The following is a 21,106-nucleotide window of genomic DNA, read 5'->3' on the forward strand; positions in this document are numbered from 1 at the left end:
TTTTGAGGCCCGCTTTGCATGTCAGCGATAATTATCGCTAATGACATGCAAAGTGGGCGTGCCAAAATGTCAGCGACTGAAAACAGTCGCTGCAATTGCTATCGCCTATGATCAACACAGGCGTAGTTTTGGAAATAATCGCGCCAAAAGCTAATGCCTGCCCTGACCAGTTCTTAGCCATGTTATGCAATGAGAGGTGGATAACATGGCTAAGAGCATTGTCACGGTAATGCCTGAATATCGCTGTATTGACAGCGATATTCACGCATTTCGCCTGTTTTTTATCGCTCCTGAGATAAACCTTGCTAATAGCAAGGTATCTCAGCGATAAAAACAGGTGAAGGGCGGCGATAGAAATATTCCCGCTAAGCCAACCTAGCGATAATTATCGCTAGTTGTTGGTAATATGCCCCAAAGTTTTGTGTATTGCAAGCTCATGCTCATGTCTAAGCTTTTCTGAATCAAGATACTCTTTTCTCCAATTATGTTCTTGCTTCCTGCATTTATGTTTTTGATTCTTATGGGCCTCAGTGTACCAAGGAGCTGAAGGAAGGTGTCTCTTAGAGACAGAGGCCTTTGCTGGGGCCAGTGAGTTGACCGCTGAGGTGAGCCAGGATACATAGATCTCTAACGCGGTATCAGACCCATTAGGTATTAAAGGCAATGAGGCTTCTATTGCCTGATTAAATAGATTTTACTGTATCTTAGGCCAGGGACGTTGAAGCAGTTCCTTGGGGGTTGTTCTGACCTGTTGAAGGGGCTGAGCAAGCAAGAGATCGATTCTTACTGCTAGATTGTCTGTCCAGAGCAAAGGTAGTAGCATTTGAAATGGAAGTATTGCTGGTAAAGATACCATCGAGGCACTGCCCGGCGGAGTGGGTGACACCTACAACTACTTGGGAAAGACCACAACTGGCTGTTGGATCAAGGATAGTTTTAGTGTTGTTGTAGGAGGCTGGCTTAGAATATGGAGCTCACTTATGTAAGTGTAGCACCCTGCACTTATCCAGACAACCCTTATGGTGATTTTAGTGGTCTTAAACAACCTTAGAAAGGTCTCTAAGTGGTAGCTCTGGAGAGCAACCTTCAGGCTTAGGCCAGACGGAGTGCAAAGCAGCGTGTTTTACCAGAATATAATCTCCTTGGTATAGATTAAGCGAAAAAGAACCACACAGTGTATTTATAAAAATATGTATTTATTATAAGACACTCACAAGTGCATGCAAATATTTCCTAACGGGAGATATACACAGTGCACACAATACGAACCACGACTCAAGTTAAGACTATACCCAGAAAACATAGAAGTGCTGAGGCCCCAAGGAACCACCCGAGGTAAGTAACCAGAAACCCCTCAGAGACTATGTGTGGAGTGGGACCACAACCGCCAGCTCAATTGAAGCCAATGTATAAGTTGCAGTTACGATTTTATGGAATAAGGACTCTTCCAGCTGGACCCTGAAGAATCCCAGTGGAAGAAAGAAGGTTGGAGAGCCACCACACCGGTGGATGCCATAGGAACCAGGATACCTACACCAGGGAAGCCGGTGCATAGGTGCAAATTGGCGTCGGAAACCGCCGTCAAACTCAATGGAGGACTTCAGGAAGATGCCGCTGGCGAAGAAGGTGAAAGTGCCCGGTAAAACCCAAAGTTGGATTCAAGATGAGAAGTGACCAGGAGGCATGGAAGACGAATGTCCACTGATGTCGGGTGTTGCAGGAGAGTTGAGGGAGACCTTGCATCTGCAGCTGTGTGGACCAGGGGACGCTGTGGAAGACCAGGAGCCATTCATGAGCTGTCCCACATGGGATGTCGAGAGTTGAGAGGTTGGTGTCCTTCAGAAGCACCAAAAAGCTTTGGCGACTGCAAACAACATGGCCAGCGAAAAAGGTGCAGTGTTGGGACCAGCAATGTCCAAGTGACTCACCAGAAGCATCGGAGGCAGAGTAGGCCCCGAGTCTCAGGGGGGCACACTGGAATCAAAGAAGACTCTCAAAAGGACCCACAGGCCGGAGTCGCAACATGACCCCGAGCAACTCACCAAAAATGCAGGCATGTGGTGCAAGTGATGCAGTGAGGACAAAGATCTTGGTCACAGGAGATGCTTTAGGTGGGGGCTACTTGGAGCCCGAAGATCTCTGAGGAAGAGAGCCAACAAGCTTTTGCAACAACAAGTTGACGAGGGGTTCAGTTCCTGCGGTTCCGAGGAGGGATACTGGCCTCAAACTTCGTGAGAAGACAGTGCAAGCCTTGATGGAGTTGAAGAACCACCACCTGTGTTGTTGAGCCTTTTCGAGTCTGTGGGAGCCCAGGATCAGAAGACCGGTCAGCTGTGTTGCAGTGCCTGCAGATGCAGATGCAGGGAAGTGACTCCTTCACTTTAAGTGAGATTCCTTCAGAGGTCTTGGATGTCCACAGGCCTTGGAAGGATCCTGTATGGAGCACAGGCACAGACGTTGCAGCAGAAGTGCAGGAAGATGAGACTAGGAGCAGCAGGAGGCTTCCCAGTTGCAGTCTCTGTGCCCAGAGCAAAGTCCAGCCAAGACCATAGTGCCCAGACGGTCGAAGTGGTATCTTGATAAGAATCTTGTCCCAGGACGAGTCTAGGAACCCACCCACAGGTAAGCCCTTAAGTATCCTAAGGAAAGGTTTGGGAAGGTTCAGGGTTCCCTCCCATGGGAGGGGCCGGACAGTGGGGATTATACTCCCATGTCATTTGTCCAGTTTTGTGCCAGAGCGGGAGCCAACGGCTCCCTGAGATGGTTTGAACTGGAGTATGCAAGGAGGGCACCAAATATGCCCTTTAAGCAAACTGAGTGGTGCTGGCAAGTGCCCCCACCCTGTCCTAAAACACTAAGTCTTGTCCAGGAGGTGATCACCCAATACCTATTGTCCTGCCTTCCTCTGCTCGAGCTTGGCTCTGCAGCAGGAGGGCAGAATCGTGTCTCTGGTCGGCAGCAGCAATAGTTTGCTGTCTGTGTCTAGAAGACTGGTACCGGGAGCACTGAGGGCCTCCCGGAGAAGCTTTACAGTGCATGGAATGATACTTCCCACACTGTTTACATTGTGGGTGTATAATTCCAACTTGTTTGCTACCAAACACGACAGGTTTCATTCCAGACAGTTTAGAGATGGTCATCGCATAATGCCACATGGCCACTCTATATATTATAATTGCTGATGCACTTACAACCTGGGAGAATGGACTCCAAAGGTTGTAGGGCTGTCCTGATAATGCAGGGACACCCTCACACGTAGAACCAAGCACCCTGCTTTCAGGATTGAAAGGCCTGCCCTAGGGGTGACCTATACATTTTAAGTGCAGTGACTCGGATATAAGCAAACTTATATCTGTTGGAAGTGGTGCTAGCACCAGCTTACACAGGCTGCAATGGCAGGCCTGTAGTAACAGTTTGAGTGGTCTCCAACGGGGAGTATAATACATGCTTCAGCCCATGGGGGACCTCTGGTGTACCTATGCCCTGGGTAATTCATTACCATATACTTGGGACTTACAATGGTACACCAGTAGCCAATCTGGGATATACCTAAGTACTCAACAAAACCAATTTAGGGGAGAAAGCACATCCCAGTCAGAATAGTCAGAAACAGCATAACACCAGGCAAAAAGTGGGGGGCAACCATAAAAGCAGATCCTACTTTTGTACAGTTGTTATCAATAAGGTCCTCAAGATGGAAATTAAAATCTCCAAGCTGAGTATTATAGTTTGATGGGCAGGGGGAAGATTCTAACATAGTACTAGGTAGGATCTTGAAAAAAGAAATTCCTAGGCCAATAGATAAGTAGCCAATTAAAGGGCTGAGTTTTTAATAGCTTAATAGTGAACGAGAGCACTTCACACTGTGTTGGTTAGACTGGATGAAAAGCCACTTCAATATGGAATTGACAGATAATTGCTAGTCTGCCTCCACTTTTAAGCAATCTATCTACCCTATGTCTTGAAAACCCGGGGGGGGGGAGGGGTTGGCAATGGTGAAATCAGGGCCTGAAGATTGAGCATCCCAGGTTCCGTTATGAATAAGATGTCTAAAGCTTGGGAGTCCATCAGAACTGCAAATTCAATCTTATGTTTAATAAGAGGTCTGGGGGTATTCTCACTGGTATTCTTCTGGTCCAAGTTCCGTTCTCTTTTGCAGTTCACATTCCACTTTCTTAGTATATGGTTTGGTGGCCCCGTGGGGACCACTGTATTTTGTGCTACTTACCTGATTGCTTTTGAAGTATTCTTATGTATTGCATTGATATCTCCGGGTAGGAGATATCCCAATGTGGTAGTGATATTGTGTTCTGATAAATAGACATATTTTTGCTAAACACTGTGTTGTTTCTATTTATCTAACTTACACTAAAGATTAAACTGGTAAAACAAGCTGCTTAACACTCCTTCGCGATAAACCTGAAGTTTGCTCTTCACAGCTACCACTTTGAGAGCTTTCTATAGTTATCAAAGACCACTAAAATCACTACATTGGTTGCCTGGATTAGTGCACGGTTCACCACTTGAGTAAGTGTGCCCCATATACTAAGCCAGCCTCTAATATTGGAGTGCAGCGGTTGGGATCTAAGCCTGCACTGTTTTATCATTTAATCTAGGTGAAGGTTACACGAAAACATTGCCTGCCTGATCACACCAAAGCGGTCAATATTTTTTATTTTTATTTATTGTGGATTTTCTTTTGGATTCTTCCTGTTAACTTCAAACTGCAAGTACACTCTACCTTGTGTTCAGACATCAGAACTCTCTATTACATCCTCGACTGCATAGTCATTTTCAGATTGGTTAATCCTGGATAATACAGTGTTGTTCTCATGTCTGGTTCACATGAACAGTTCCTAATTTGGCATTCTCAAGATCTTGCTAGCCATATGAAAGAAACTTCAGCCCTTTGCATTGTCCATAGGAAGTTTATCAACTAAGCTCCATTGTCTATTTTGAGAAGATTGGCGATAACAAGCCACTCCTGACCCTTTCTTAAAGATTAGCTAAACAGCCAGAGATGAAAGATATCCATTACACATGGTTGTGTAAGTGCAAATTTGTAACTACGTTTGCTTCAAGAAAAGGTAACAACAGTTGACAACTATTGCTCGTTATTGACTTGGCAATCAACTGCTGGCTCTGCACATGTTAACCTCTAGTAATGAGCATCAAATACTTGCAATTGACCAGAGTGATATAAGGCATGCCATGTGTGCTATAAATGCAAAAACTTCCAAACTCTTAATGAATATATTCTAATATTTGAAACTACCTACCGATGTAATATCACCTGGCTCAATAGGCGCTGGTGTCTGAGGAGGCTCCTAGAAGAAAAGAGAAAATTAGCAACATTTTATTTAAAAAAAAAAAGAAAAATGGGAATTACTTTTGAGCGCACCAATCCAGCATCACTACTGTATCTATTAAACACATGTATTTAGCATTGATTTTCTGTCTCCCTTGCGCCTTGCAAGGGTGACGCAATACCTAGAAGGATGTTTTATAAACACTGCTTTATGGAACACAGTACTGGTCTTACACTTCTTTTGCACATACTACTTATCTTAAGAGACTAGATACCAGACAAACAGTAGTTGGCTGCAAAATATTCATTCAAGACTGATGGGACTCTCTTCAGTGATCACTCCCAAGCCTAGTCAAACAAGCTGATGATGCCTCCCAACCTATACTATTTCCCTCCGATAGATTTCCTGGTTCACTTTGGACTCCTCACATCCCTCTAAACCCACAAGAAAGTTATGCTTTAGGGTCTGGCTTATTTCACCCATAGCACACAGCTTTGAAACCAACATTTCCTGATTTCCTGACATCTTTCTTGTCTTAAAAATCAAATGAACAGTGTTTCCTCATTTCTTTAATTCCACTCCAGAAAAGGACATTCCCAGGATCTTCTGCAACAGTTTACAAAACCTTGCAGAATGTGCAATTGCAACTCATTCAAAAGCCCTGCAGATTAAAACATGAAATGTCCTCCTTTGGTGCTATGTTCTAACTCCCAGGAGTCTAAAGTGTAAAAATTCTACCAGCATGAGTAAGATATATATACAGTGTAGCTCTTTAGGACATTCTGATATGCAGCTATGACATTGTTTAAGGTCACAAAACAAGTAGGATTTTCAAATAGTCAAGGTCATAATGGCACAGATTATCTACAGATATTACAATAGAATGTATCATGTTACAACGCATACATTTACAATGCATGCCTTTACAATGCAGTTTTTTTATCGCAACATCCTTTACAACGCATTCTTTTACATTGAATGACATTACATCGCCTTTTCAGAAACTACCGTTACAACGCATTCCATTACATCACATTATACCTTTACAACGCATACCATTACAATGCATGCCATTACATCGCATTTAAGGTAAGTGTTGGATAGTATAGGGGTAATAATTACTATTCTAACTGCTGTGAGTGCAACAGTAGGGTAAGTGTTGGATAGTATAGGGGTAAACATGACTATTCTAACTCCAGTGAGTGCAACAGTAGGGTAAGTGTTGGATAGTGTAAGGGTACTATGCATTGTAATGGTATGCTTTGTAATGACTTGCGATGTAATGCCTGCGTTGTAGTGACATGCGTTGTAATGACCAGCATTGTAGTGACTGCTATGTAAAGGTAGTGCAATATAATGACTGTATTGTAAAGGTTGTTTCCCATTGCAATTGAATGCACACATAATAATTAGCAGTGGTGCTAATGACTGTTAAGTTAGAAGGGCATGGCATTTTGTGAGTCTGAGAGACTCGCAAGGCTGAATGGATTTTGGTTATAGGGCACACTGTTGGTGGCTGGAATGTTTCTTTGGGGCAGGTCCAAGAGTGATTATCATATGGCCAGTCTATTTCTATAAGGCAAATTATCTGAAAACCAAATGGAAGAGAAGCACCCAGAGTTTTTAAAAGTACCTTAGAAGTATTCAAGCATTATCCAGTATCAACATATTTCCTATCAAAGTGAGTTTCACTAAGTCAAACAGGTATTTCCAGACGTGGCTTGTGTACCCTCGTTGTGCCGTTGGACATCAGGCTGCACCACTCTCTTAAGGCTCACCAAGGTTAGTTATATATGAACTTGCTAGTGTTTAGGTTTGGAGGGACATGGCTTAGCAGATAGGGCAGGGCTATCACTATTGGACAAGGCCAAACTTTTAGGCATGTGAATGTTTCCTATCAGATGTGACACAGAGAGGCAAATTAACAATGCAATAGAAAGTTCTAGGACAAAATACCAGTGCTGTGAATTGATTTAAGTCAGCATTTCATGCTAATTGGGTCACTAATTAGGAAGACACGCAAATGCATTGACTCAGGCTCACTGTGTCATGAGGAGTCAAGCTACATATCACAAGCTCACTGTCCCAATGGGAGTCAAGCTGTACGGCGCTGAGGTAGAAGCATGCATTGGGGCTTAGGTTGCTGGTATTAATGTTCAGAGTAGATTTGACCTATGTATTCAGGCTGACATACTTCATCTCGAGAGTTTGCAATATTAACACTCATTTGCTGATATTTTAACCAATTGTAGTATTCCTATTGTTTAGCGTGCTAAGTGAAATTGCTTGATGCACAACATTACCCGCCATAGGAATCAAGCATTGCAACTTATTGTCACATGCTAGAAGACACTGGAAAAGTGATGATGCAATTCTGGAGAGTTGTTAGTAGCAAGTTTAACACAACTATGCATTCATAATAAAGAAACCACAGAAGCCGATCATCTGCTCCATACTTTCAACAAACTCAAGGTACTCCATACAATTTATTTGAAAACTCACCAATTTAGGTTTACCTACCTCAACCTGTTTTGGTGACTCAGAAAGCTTCTAGATAAAAAAATTTAAAGGGGGCAATGTGGTTAATAAATAGAGTTAAAAGATGTCTTGTGCTGAGATTGGGGGTTTGAAAGTGGATGGTTACTATTGTTTAATCCTACTGACCAATTTAATATCACCATCCTCTATTTGTGGTAGTGTCTGCGGTGCCATATGGGAGGAAAAGAGAATGAAAACAATTTGTTCTTCTTTTTTTGGTTGAGTACAAATTTAAATAAAACATATGCTTCTAGTGTTTCTATTCATGACATCAACAGGCCTGTGTCTACAAATGGCACTTACAGGAAAGTATTTGCAGCCCACAACTCTAAACGGTGACCTGCCAGAGGACCCTCGGGAGCAATATTTCTCCAAACAAGAAAAATCATGTGCATGTCCTACAGAAAAGATGTGCTAGAAAAAAACACCTGGATCAACATCAGGTCAAACATGTGCCAAACATGTGCCACAGGAAATTTAGGATGGTGCAATGAGCTAAAAAACGGTGTTGGATCTAGCCCTGATCTCTTGACTGGGTGAGAGTATTCTGCTTAATTCAGAGACTCTGTCCCTCACCACCCCTTGTTGTAAATAATTTTGTCCACCCTAAGCGTGGAAGGGTATACTCAGACATGAGTCCCTTGCTCATTGCACCATCAGGATTCAAGCAAGCCGGGCCGAAGACGGCTGTAATGCCAGAAACCGGTCCCCGGAAGCTTGTTTCCTTACCAGTGTAAGAATTGGCTTTTGTAGTTTGGTTTGCCCTGTTCCCAACATGCACTGGGACAGGAACAGACTAATTTGCATACAGCCAGGTTCTGAAACTGGGATGGTGCAATGAGCTAAAAAACGGTGTTGGATCTAGCCCTGATCTCTTGACTGGGTGAGAGTATTCTGCTTAATTCAGAGACTCTGTCCCTCACCACCCCTTGTTGTAAATAATTTTGTCCACCCTAAGCGTGGAAGGGTATACTCAGACATGAGTCCCTTGCTCATTGCACCATCAGGATTCAAGCAAGCCGGGCCGAAGACGGCTGTAATGCCAGAAACCGGTCCCCGGAAGCTTGTTTCCTTACCAGTGTAAGAATTGGCTTTTGTAGTTTGGTTTGCCCTGTTCCCAACATGCACTGGGACAGGAACAGACTAATTTGCATACAGCCAGGTTCTGAAACTGGGATGGTGCAATGAGCTAAAAAACGGTGTTGGATCTAGCCCTGATCTCTTGACTGGGTGAGAGTATTCTGCTTAATTCAGAGACTCTGTCCCTCACCACCCCTTGTTGTAAATAACAGGAAATTTAGGGGCATATTACCGAAGAGTGCGTTGGAAAACGCACAACCCCGTATCGCCGGCTATCGCCGGATTTCATTGCCTTTTTAGCGTGCAATTATCAATGCACATCAGGCAGGCGAAATGAAATCCGGCGATAGTCGGCGATATGGCACATTAGCGCATGAAAACAAACGTTGTTTTCACGCGCTAATGTGGGCCTTGATAATATGGGGGGGTGGATTCAGCTTTATGATCCACACCCCCATGTTATCAATGCCTAACGCCTGGTCAGAGCAGGTGTTGGGAGACCTGGGATAAATGAGTTTATCGCAGGTCTTTTCCTCCCATCGCCTTCCTTGGTAATAGGGTGTTCCCACCACCAACCACATTTTTCATGTGGTTGGACATGGGAACGCCCACTTTGCATGTCATTAGCGATGTTTATCGCCGACATGCCTTTAAAATGCCCTTGTTAATAGGGCCCTGGCAGTATCGCCGCTATCTTGGCACAATTCGCTGAGAAAGCGGCGATACTAGCCCTTGGTAATATGCCCCACAGTGCCTACTTGATAGAGTGTGACCCACTAAAAATACCCATACAACATCATGTGCAGAGAGAAATAATTATAGTTTAAAATTGCATGTGAGGGCATCGTGCCCCAAACGGTTCTTCTGCCAGGAGGAATTCATCCAAATATTTCTGGTGTTGATAATACTATTTTACATATGCACAGCAACCTGAGTGCCACTCAAATGGGCCTGGGTATTTCTCAAATGTCAGCCTGTTTAAGGCGATCACTGATGCTAGAGAAGGGAGGTCTTGCTTGTTGTGGCATGAGACTGCTTCCTGTGTCATGGAGCTGCTGAAGAAGCCGGTAGTAGTGAAGGGTACCTGCGGGAAACTGGGTTATTGGTTGAGGGGGTGAAACCACTTTAAACAGCAACTACAATCCTTGCCAGGGTGAACCATAAAAAGTTACTAAATTAACTTGTGTTTAACCCTCTAGTAGCCAGACACAAAAGCAGCCAGACACTGTGTAAACTTTTTATGCAGCACTCAAACAGTAATAAAGTGTAAACACAACATGGCATACTTCTTTCCACTGAATCAAACAAGAGAGGTCCAGTGCCCGTGCTCCAAATCAAATGTTTTGTCAAATAGTAGGGTCACTGTTCTATCGGTGAATGTGCAGTGGGGTCACATACACATCCCGATATTAAAGAGACAGGAAGATGTGGATCCTATAGAAAGAGATAAAGAAGCTAGGTTCGGTTTTGGGCCCTCTCAATGTAAACAACAGTGAGGGAGGGGAAAGACACTCTTTGTCTCTTGTTGCCCTCACACAACCCGAGGGATGTCATGCTTCATCATCGGCCGGTGCTCCTCGTTGGGTCGGTGCTGCAATGCCCAAGGGGTCCCTCGAAGGGTCGCTTTGGTGGAGATCTTTTGAGAGAACAGCCGTAAGATGAGTGCGGGTATGTGGAGAGGGTCCTACTTAGTGGTGGTGCAGGTGAAAAAGTTAATAAAAATGGCTAGGGGAGGCCAGAATGCAATGATTTATTAGTGAAATGTGGGCACCACTGTCATAATAAAAAAAACAATGCGGTTAAGTGTTACAAAAAGTGGGTATTTAATGTACCCCAGGTAACATAACGTGTGGTCAGGTCGACATGTTTCGCGCTGGTGTGGTCAGGTTGATCCAGTGCGCTTCATCAGGACCAGTGTGCAAACCTAACAAGACACAAGGTCAAGTGGTTGTTAAAGTGTGTGTAGGGGGATGGAGTGCTAAACCCCCTTTGTTTTTTGGAGGTACACGCGGTGCTGTGCTCCTATTAGAGAGCCGCAGTGACCAGATAAATTATCTTCCCTCCAGAAGAACCTGTGTGTGAAAGGAGAAATACTCCATGGGTTGCGGCGTAGGTTACAACCATTGGATCAGGGTGTTTTGCAGGTCAAATGGTGCTGGTCTGCACCTACCCTCCGTACGCCTGCCCGGATCTTCTTTCCACCTCTCCATTGCCGGCGATCGAACCGTGAGCCCCGTGCTCTAAGCCAGATGCTCCAGCCACTGCACCACACCTCTCCCTAGTCCATTGAGAAGACCTCAAAACTGATGTGTTATGGTAATCTACCCCTCAAAGGAGATCATGGGGTGGCCAAGATGGCGGAGTGAGCAGACGTGCTTGACGATCGCTCCCCTCTGGCCCCGGACTAATGCCAGAATATCACGGTGCCCAATGGTCACACAGAGCACCTCGGGCGGCCTATTGGGGCATTCGGGGCCCCACACGCGCGGCCCCCGTGTGCGGCACCCTGTGCGTGACCATCCCGCGCGCGGCCCACCAACGAGGCACTGCACCTGCAGAGCCTCCGTCCAGCCTGCTGCGGAGAGCGAGTAGTTGGGACAGCTGAGACCTAGCTGCAGCCCCTAAGAGCGGCGCACAGAGACTGACACTGTTGCAGTCGGGTGGCCTATTGGGACATTTGCCGCCCCCACGAGGCGCTGCAACTGGTGGACCTCCAACCGGGTGCTTCGATCCCTGCTGAGACTCAGTCCGGGCTGGGAATACCACGAGGCGGGCCCACCCCGAGAAGGCAAGTGTGCAGTGAGTTGCTGTTGGCCATCCGGATGTTGCCTGGGCCTGGTTGGCTCCTGCTGTAGCTGAACTACTCTGAGAATGCTCACAGCAGCCAGAGAGTGGCGTTGAGTTCGGAAAGGGCGGAGCTTGGAGGAGGGTGGCCCTAAAATTGGAGCAGCACGGTGTCCCTTGGCCTTCAGAGGGGGTAGAGGCATTCATTTTGCCCCAGGCGCTAGCCATGCCCGGTGGAGGGGGTGGCACCGGGAGCTCTGCTGGAATCGGACCATGGCGTTGGGGGCTGATCTTGGGTGGGCACCACTACGGGAGGTGGCCCTGATTAACAAAGAGGAGCCGGCCCCACTGCAGAACATAAATGACCAGTGGGCAAAGGGCCCTTGTGAAGAGAAGGGCAGAGGCGAGAGACCCAGAGGGTTGCTTCGCCCAGCTCCCTCAATATCTATCATTATTAAGCATCCAGGAACATGAGACTGCTGAAAACTGTATCCTGGTGACCCCCTTGGGAAACACTCTGCCGGGCCCTCCCCATTGCGAAGCAACAGCATCAGGATGTTCAGGCCCTGAACATCCCGGGGAAGGGTGCAGACCTCTGGAAGTGGGTCCCCTCACTGGCAGGCTAGGAGTTCATGCTGGACTGGGCGTTTCGGGGGTGAAGAGTGCCAGGATTCCAGCACCCCCAGCCTCGCATTTCTGAATGAACCCGCCGTGCAGGACCAACCTGGGAGGTCGGGTCACCGCTCCCACTAATTCGCTCTTGTGGGCGAAGCAAAATCTCCCCTCTTCCTAAGCGACCCCTGGACCCTCATCCCATGGGAGAGGATGAAGATGGCCTAAGTCAAAAAAGATGGCGCGTTAAAATACATGGTAGTCATGGCTTCGGCTCAGGACCGCCCGGACCCCCCCACAGCGTCTTTATCCCTGGAGGGTGCAGACAATGGAAAGGTCCCCATTAATTGCTCCTACCTCAAGTCCCTATTCACGTCACTTCAGAGGACCGTCACTCGATCAAAGAAGAGTTTGCTTAAGAGTTGCAAGGGGTAAGGAAGGAGATGTCAGATATTGGTGACAGTATGGAAATACTGGACTCGAATGAGACCACCAGAGAGGAGGAACTGGAGCAAATTCGGCAAGAAATAATCCACCTCTCGGACAGTCAGATGGATCTTCCGGCCCACGCCGAGGACCTTGAGAACAGGTCATGGAGAAACAACATCAGGATCAGAAACGCTCCCCCCTGAACGAGGGAATGTGGAGGAATACGTGAAGGCTCTCTCCGTCCATCACCCCTTCCACTTGATCTCCACATGGGAGAGGAAAACCCTCCAGATGCGCTCCTTCAGTGCAGCCTGTGCCCTACTTCAGATCGAGCTACCGGAGGCCTTAACGGGAGGGTCGACCGGAGCAGAAGCCTGGGCTGGTCGTTCGGGAGCGTCAAAGACAGAGGCCAAGGGGCCCCAAAAACCCGATCCTGAGGTGGTTGCGCAGGAGAGTAAGGCAGTCCTGGAGAGTCTGGCGGGCGATCAAGCGCCTGGGTGGGCGGACCAACACAGCACAGATTGCCCAGCTTACTGCTGGGGCACACACTAGATGCTTTCTGAGGCCGGGAGGGGGGTAATCCCCAAGAAGAATTCAGGTCACTATGGACCCCATCCTGTGGTTCTCTCATTGGAGGGTGGAGGCTGTGTTCACGACCTTCCTTCCAGAGACTCAATCTAGTATCCTGGGGAATCCTATTTTCTTGTTCTATTTTTTTGAATGTTTGTTGGTAATGTACCACCGCGCTGCACGCTGAGGGTTCTGTTGCATCACTTTTAATATTTCAGGGTTTTGTATTACACTACGACACTGACAGGGGGGCGAAGCAACAGACCAGTTCTTCACAGCTAGACTACATTCATCCGCAATGACTACAGGCGATACCTTAAAGGTGATCTCTTTGAACGTCAAAGGGCTAAATACCCCAGTGAAATGCAAAGCTGTCCTCTCTTATCTAGAGCACACTGGGGCAGATATCTGCCTCCTACAGGAGACCCATCTCCTGGCGGGTGACTTGTAGCGGCTTGAATCTAGATCCTGCCCGCACCCGTTTTTCTCCTCATCAGGATGCAAAACGGCAGGGGTTGCTATCTTATTCTCATGCACATTTCAAGGCTCAGTTGGTCCCAAGCTGATGGAACTTCAAGGCCGCCTCTTGGTTTACCAATACAGTTAGGGTAGGAGCGCTTTATCCGGGAGGCTTTAGCAGAGAAATTAACATCACAGGCCAGACTGGTCCTGAAAGGGGGCGATCTCAATGTAGTTCTGACAAGACAATGGATTGCTCCGTACATAGGGTCCCTGTCAATGGACAGCCTTGCCTGGTTAAAAGAGGAAGGGTTAATAGATCTGTGGAGAGCATCCCACTCGGGCACTCTGGACTTCACATTTTACTCCCACGCCCATAAATCCCATGCTCCTCTGCACAGTTGGCCAAGAGCCCTCTTCGATCATTCGGCACTGATACTTGAGATGCACAACCCACATCAGATGCATGCGCGATTACACTGGCGGCTCAGGGGGTTGCTGTTGCAGAAGCCTAAGGTGATAGAGAGGCTTAGGAAGGCTATCAGTGACTACCTGGAAGTTAATGACAATCAGGAGGTGCCACTCCTGGTCCCTTGAGACGCACTAAAGGCAGTGGTCAGAGGGGAGGTGATATCCCTTTCCGCTGCCGAGAACAAACAGAGGAAGCTAAAGCAGGCTGAACTGCAAGATGAGGTTAGGGAGCTAGAGTTTATCTACCACGGTACCAGTGCCCTCAGGGTTTTGCGCCAGTCCTCACCGGCTCTTTAACACTATTGTGGACTCAGGCTCTCTCCCTGCTTCTATGCTTGAGGCAACCATCATAGTCATCCCCAAACCTGGGAAGGACAAGCGGTCATGTGCCATCTACCGCCCCATATCACTTCTAAACACGGACTCAAAGCTTTTCACAGGTATCCTCGCGGCTCGTCTCAACTCCTTGATGCAGGGTCTTGCTGACCCTGATCAAGCAGGATTTGTTCCACAGAGGCACTGCGCGTACAATACTAAAAGCTCCAGCACATCATCGCCAAGGCGTATCGCAGCTCCAGCATGCTACTCTCAGTGGACACCGAGAAGACCTTCGATTGGGTCCACTGGCCCTTCCTTCAGGCGACACTGGCGCATTTCCAATTTGGGGAGAGATTTCGATCCTGTGTTATCAGTGGCTACGGGGCCCCTTCAGCCTCGATTAGAGTCAACGGGGTGGGTTCAGAGAGCTTTCCCATACAAAGAGGCAGGAGACTCGGTTGCCCGCTCTCCCCTCTCCTATTTGCTCTCTGTATGAAGCCCTTCGTGCAGCGGTTGTGTGACCATCCCCTAAATAGCGGCATTCCCTCGGGAGGGGAAGACCACTACACCAGCCTGTACTCGGATGATGTTATGCCAATGCCAATGCTGGATAATCCAGTCACGAGCCTGTCCTCCTTTCTAACTGAAATAACTGAATTTGGGCAGATGTCCGGATTCCGGATGAATCTCTACAAGTCTCAGGCTCTCAACCTCACAATCTCCCCTCTTTAGTTTTAATCTCCCCTCTTTAGTTGGAGTCACTAATGCAGGATGCCCGAGGTCCCTGCAGGGGACCCCGTAGGCGGGCGCCGTAGTATTTCCGTGGGCAGCCGGGCAGCCCATCCTTGGGGGGTTGGCGCGAGCTAGGTGGCTGGATAAGGGGTGGGGCCAGGGGAGGGTTTATAAGGGTGGCCCCTCCTATCACGCGACCTCTTTACTGCTGCCCCTCTCCTTAGATCGATCGCATCTCTGGCTGCTCCCTGCCAGCAGTCCGGCCGTAGGCAGCCCACTCCCTGCCGGGACTCCAAATCCCCTTTTTCATCTCCGAGCGTCGAGGATGAGGTAAGCGGACACTTCTTTGCTTCCCCCTGGGCTCCGTCCTTGGGCAAAAACCCAAGTTGTACGGGGCTTTGTGGCCATGGCCACGGGGAGGCATGAGGTCCTTTACGGGTCGGGTGCGGTTATCGTGCGTGGGAGGGGGAACAAGAGCGGGAGGTTTGAGATGTGAGGGGCACAGCATAAAGGATTTGTCGACACGAGCGGCGCATACATGCGCATAGCGATCGATAAGCCTTTGTGCCGGTTTCGCTAAGGCCCCATCCCCTCCCTGGCTGATGATCACGCGCGTCGGGCTGGGTTATCAGGCGAGGGTGGGGGCAGCAGGAGCAGGGGGTTCGGGATGTGGCCCTGCGGATTGGAATGGTCACCGCGGAGGCACATACGGGGCATTGTGTTCGACCCCCCTCCGGCCTGGTTGCGTGTCGGAGGCCGGTTTCGCACCAGCAAAGATTTAACCCTCCCTCCCAATCCACATCCGGCTGATTTCGCGCGCGTATGTCACACAAAGAGCTGGGCAGCAGATGCCATCATTCCCTACATTTCCAGGGTAGACTGTGAAATGGATAGACTGGGCTTAGGTTGATGCACGCGCGTACACAGGCAAACAACTGGATCACATGTTTGGGGTACAGGCAGTGGATTCAGCTATACGTCATGCGGGGGACATTCCAGTCCCACCAGTGACACAATTTTATTTTAATTGTACACTATTAGTGGTATTTTGTAAGGCGCATGGCAAATGCAGCAGTGTTTGTAATGCAGAGCTGCTATTTTAAAGCCGCCTTTCTTTGCCTCACTATTCAGGTCTCATTGGTCAATTGTACACATGGACCCAAAAGTGATGATGCTATAAACAGTTGTGAGGCCAGTCCACAATACAGTCACTGTGCACACATTGTATTGCTCCCCTGGTAGCAATGTGCTACGGCTGTTACAAATCTATGAATGAGTCACATCAGCCATCTGGGTTGCTTTCACGCGACATGGCTTAGGACCAAGGGATGATGCGTCCACGAGAAGTGTCACTGGAAATGAGCGGCGCTGGCTAATTTGTTTGTCGGAGTCAATTAGGCCAGCAAAAGGACACGGTGTACCAACTGGAGAGGGAGAATCCTACGCGCGCCATCGCTCTTCTAATCCGATCCTATGACCCTTCCAGATAAGGTCAATTACGCCAGGCTAAAACCAAGCAGTAAGATAGGCACTACACATCTGGAGCGCATTCAAATAAAAGTGCTTGCTCTGCGTTAATTATGGCGGGGGTGGAGGGAAGCATTCCTGCACGCCTCCGTCTGCCTCCGTGCACCTCAGCGATGCTCTGGAGTGACTTGCTGCACGCATCTCCCCGCCCAGTAGCTGTTAGGTGTGCTTTCTGAAATAAAGGATAGAAGGGCCACTGTCAAACTACAAAATTTATTTTAAATGAACGATTTCCTTACACCAAGTTGCAAGCGATATCCAGTGAGTGATGTCGCGATGCATCTCACAACCCAAGGTGGCATCAATAGACAAGCATTCTAGAAAGCCTGATGTTGGCGTACATAGACGTCCTCTGGCTGCTCCCCGCAGCTGCCCCGGATTTAGGTAGCTGTAATGATGTAGGCAGACTCCAATGATGACTCTGAGCCCTTACTGTAGTTAACAATTATTTATTAGCTATAACTCTGATAATCCCAAAGAGCGCCGAGCCTCCGCTCCAGCGCCCGCTCTTCCCGCTATACTTTCGCGCTCTCGCGCTCAGCCACGCCCCCAACACCAGCAGCCAATCCTGGCCGCCTGCACGTCACGTCCGCCGACGTGCCGTGCAACATCTAGAGCGTCTCTACATATCTCCCCTTTTTCGCACAAACATTTCAACTTACAGTCCGTCGCTCAAATCATAGTCTCTGAATCTCGTTGGCCTCACCACAGCTCTACCACTCCGTGTTCGTCTCGCAGGGGTGGTGTTGGTCTCTTCTTCTCCTTGTCTGACTCAGTTATCGCCATTCTCCTCAACTCTTATCTCCTGCTCTCTGTCCCTTGCTTCTCCTTGACTTTGCTCTCCTTCATTCAACGTGATCCCATTCTCCTGATGTTCTCGCTTCTCACTCTCACATTCTTCTGATTCTCCGCCTGCCCTTTCACAGTCCCACACTAGGATCTTATTACATCTGGCCATGCGGTCTTGTGACCATATGTTTCCGTCACTCAGCCTGGCCGCTCTTCCCTTAATTTCCTTCACCTGCAGGGGCTTGCTGTATTTGCTCTCTCCTTTTCTTTGTAGAGTGGGCAGCTTGACTCTAACCCATTCTCCTTCTTTGAGTTCTGTGTCTCGCACGTTCCTCCGGGCATTATAATGTCTGGTGTATACTGCCTTGGCCTTCTCAATGTTAGCCCGCACCACAGCGGGGGACCATTCACTTACTACAGTCTTTTCCTTCCACACCCGGTTGTCCTGGGTGAACGGTTCTCGGCCGCGCAGCAGCTGGAAGGGGCTGTATCCCGTACTTGTGGGAGTGATCCTGTACGCCCACAACATGTGCCATATGTCCTTCTCCCAGTCTTTGTGGTCTGAGATGGCTGCTTGGATCGACCCCATCACCACCCTATTGAAGCGTTCGACTTGGCCGTTTCCCGCAGGGTGGTATATTGATGTGTGCTTCGCTTGGATTCCGTTCCTTCCTAGGAAGTTGTCCCACTTTTCCGATCGGAACTGGGGTCCATTATCGCTGAGGATTGACTTGGGTATGCCTTCCCTTACAAAAGTGTCTGCCAGGAACTGCACTATGGTGTCCGTGTTCATGGTTTCCTCGATCTTGATCTCTGGCCATTTCGAGAACCTGTCCACCAGGACACACACGTACTTCTGGACCCCTTGGGTGTCTAAGACGGGGCCTAAGATGTCGACAGACAACTCTTCCCAGGGGTTCTTTGGAGTTTCGAATGCACCCAATGCAGGGCGCAGGGGTTTGAGTGTCTTGTCTGCGCCCTGGCACCTCACGCACTCTCTCACATGTCTTTCCGCTCTTATGTCCATTCCCGGCCACCAATAGTTCTGCTTGGACCTCAGTTTGAGTTTCCCTATGCCCAGGTGCCCCTCGTGCAGCATGTCCAGCAGTCGGGGTATGATGTTCGTTGGAGGGACAACTTTCTCTCCTCTATATACAAATGTTCCTTGATTGTCCAGGGAGAGTTCCTCCCTCACTTCAAAATAGGGGTTGAGTTCCTTCCGAACCCGTCTCTTATCCGGCCATCCATGAGTGATGTAAGTTTTCACCTCTTCCAACGTCAGGTCCTCTGCATACGCTTGTGTCCATTCCTGGAGGCTGATAACACTTTCATGATCCTCCATCAGTGCCACCCATTCCTCCGTGCATGCCTTGTCCTCTTCACTGGGTTCCATAGCCGCCGCTCGGCTCAGGTAGTCTGCTACCTTGTTCTTGCTGCCTGGTATGTGTTCCACATCATACCTAAACTCTAAGAGCTTAAGCGACATCTTCGATATCCGGGGTGTCGCCTCTGCGTGGCCACTCGATGTCAGCACTCTCAGTAGTGGTTTGTGGTCGGTCCGTAGCTGAAATCTGGTGCCCCACAGGAATTGTCGGAAGCGCGTGGTGGCCCACACCACCGCCAGCATCTCCTTTTCTATCACACTGTACTTCCTTTCTGTCTCACTCAGTGTGCGCGAGGCGAAGCAGATCGTCTCCAGCTGACCTCGCCCTCGGTCTTGCATGAGGACTGCACCCAGTCCCTTGTCGCTGGCGTCCGTTGTGAGGACGGTGTTGCCTTGAGGGTCGAACCCTTGAAGGGGTATGGCCCCTGCCACTTCCTTTTTGATAATCTCGAATTCCCTTTGTGTGTCCTCCGACCACTTGAATTCAGTGTTCTCTTTCGTTAGTTGTCTCATATGATGAGTCTTAGAGGCAAAGTGCTGTACAAATTTCCCATAATACTCTGCCATCCCCAGGAATGACCTGACCTCTTCCTTGGTGGAGGGGGGTGGTGCTTCGCAAATCGCCCTGACATTGTCGGCCTTGGGGGTCACACCTTGTGCCCCTATCTCATGCCCCAGGTAGGTTACCGAGTCCATCCCAATCTTGCATTTGGACCATTCAGCCGTGAGTCCTTTTCCTTCTAGGATCTTCAAGACCACTGCCAACTTCCTGTCGTGGTCTGGTATGTCTCTGCCCATCACCAGGATGTCATCTTGGAAGTATTGGACTTCCTTGATGTCCTTGAACAACTGGTGCATCATCCTCTGGAACACCGCCGCTGCAGAAGCTAAACCGAATGGCATCCTGCGAAATTGATAGCACCCAAACGGAGTGATGAAAGATGTTAATTTGCGGCTGTCCGGATGCAGAGCAATCTGATGATATGCAGAGGTCAAGTCTATCGTTGAGTACCACTTAATCCCCCTGGTGCTGGCTAGCATCTCCTCTATCCTGGGCAAGGGGAATCTTTCCACCACAATGTTTTTATTTAGTTCCCTCAGGTCAACGCACAACCGGACCCTACCGTTGGGTTTCTTTACCACTACCAGGGGCGCCAGCCACTCGGCGCACGTGATGGGTTCTATGATGCCCTTGTTTTCCAGGTCTTGTAGTTCTGCTCTCACAGCGTCTCTTACTGCCAACGGGACATTCCTGGCCTTGTGGGCCACCGGGACAGCGTTCTCCTTCAGGATGATCTTGTGGGCGAATTTTTCCAGCTTCCCCACTGTGCCCCCAAATACCTTTGGATATTCGGTTTTCCATTTGTCCAGACTTGGCCCGGCCACCTGGTCCGTCAGGAGAATTTGCTCCTTGCCACCCGGATCCAGCTTGATTCCTAGGTCGCCCTGATCCAGCCAGCCCAAGACTGACGGGCCCCTCTCCGACACGTAGAGTTTACAGTGTGCTGACCGGCCTCGAAATTCGAAGGTCAAGGGCCTGAATCCTGCCATGGGGATCCGATCTCCGTTGTACGTGACCGGGCGGATGTCTAGCTTTTCAAGCTCTGGCCCGAGCCGTGGCACAAATTTCTCCTCCCACACTGCTCTCTGGATGATGGTGAAGGGAGACCCTGTATCTGCCACCACGTTGATCTTGACGCCGCCTATAGCCATCTCCAACACCGGTTTCATCGTGCGTCTACCTTCTCTGTCTAGAACATTTCCCTCCGTGCTTAGTACCTGATCCTCAATGTAGATCACCGTGACTTCTTCCGGCTCCGAATCGCCGTCCGGATGGTCATCGCTGTGATCCACGCATCTCACCATGCTCTTGGAGGCCTTCCTCCTGCAAACCTTCTCGTAGTGGCCGATTATTCCACAGAACGCACACTTGGCGCGAAACGCAGGGCACTTCCGATCGTGCGCCTCGTGCGACCAGCTTCCACACCTGTAGCATGACTTCCTGTTGCCTCCCGCTTGTTTACTCGACGTGTTCGTGCTGTTTTGCCACTTGCTGGGCCCTCTTTCTGTTGGTTTTCTGTTGCGGTATTCTCTGCTAGTCCCC

At 48.8% G+C, this 21,106-nt stretch overlaps 1 protein-coding gene across 8 annotated transcripts in view; it reads right to left on the reverse strand.

The window, feature by feature from the left end:
* The window catches only part of LOC144780983 (uncharacterized), a 1,867,627-nt gene that overhangs the window by 1,457,314 nt on the left and 389,207 nt on the right, over positions 1 to 21,106 (reverse strand). For all 8 annotated transcript variants that reach the window (XM_078659579.1, XM_078659581.1, XM_078659578.1 and 5 more), the window contains exon 10: positions 5,280 to 5,327. In XM_078659579.1, the coding sequence (XP_078515705.1) occupies positions 5,280 to 5,327 (48 nt within the window). The remainder of the gene's footprint in view (positions 1 to 5,279; positions 5,328 to 21,106) is intronic.

The sequence above is a fragment of the Lissotriton helveticus genome, chromosome 9, assembly GCF_964261635.1.
Source record: "Lissotriton helveticus chromosome 9, aLisHel1.1, whole genome shotgun sequence".
NCBI lineage: Eukaryota > Metazoa > Chordata > Amphibia > Caudata > Salamandridae > Lissotriton > Lissotriton helveticus.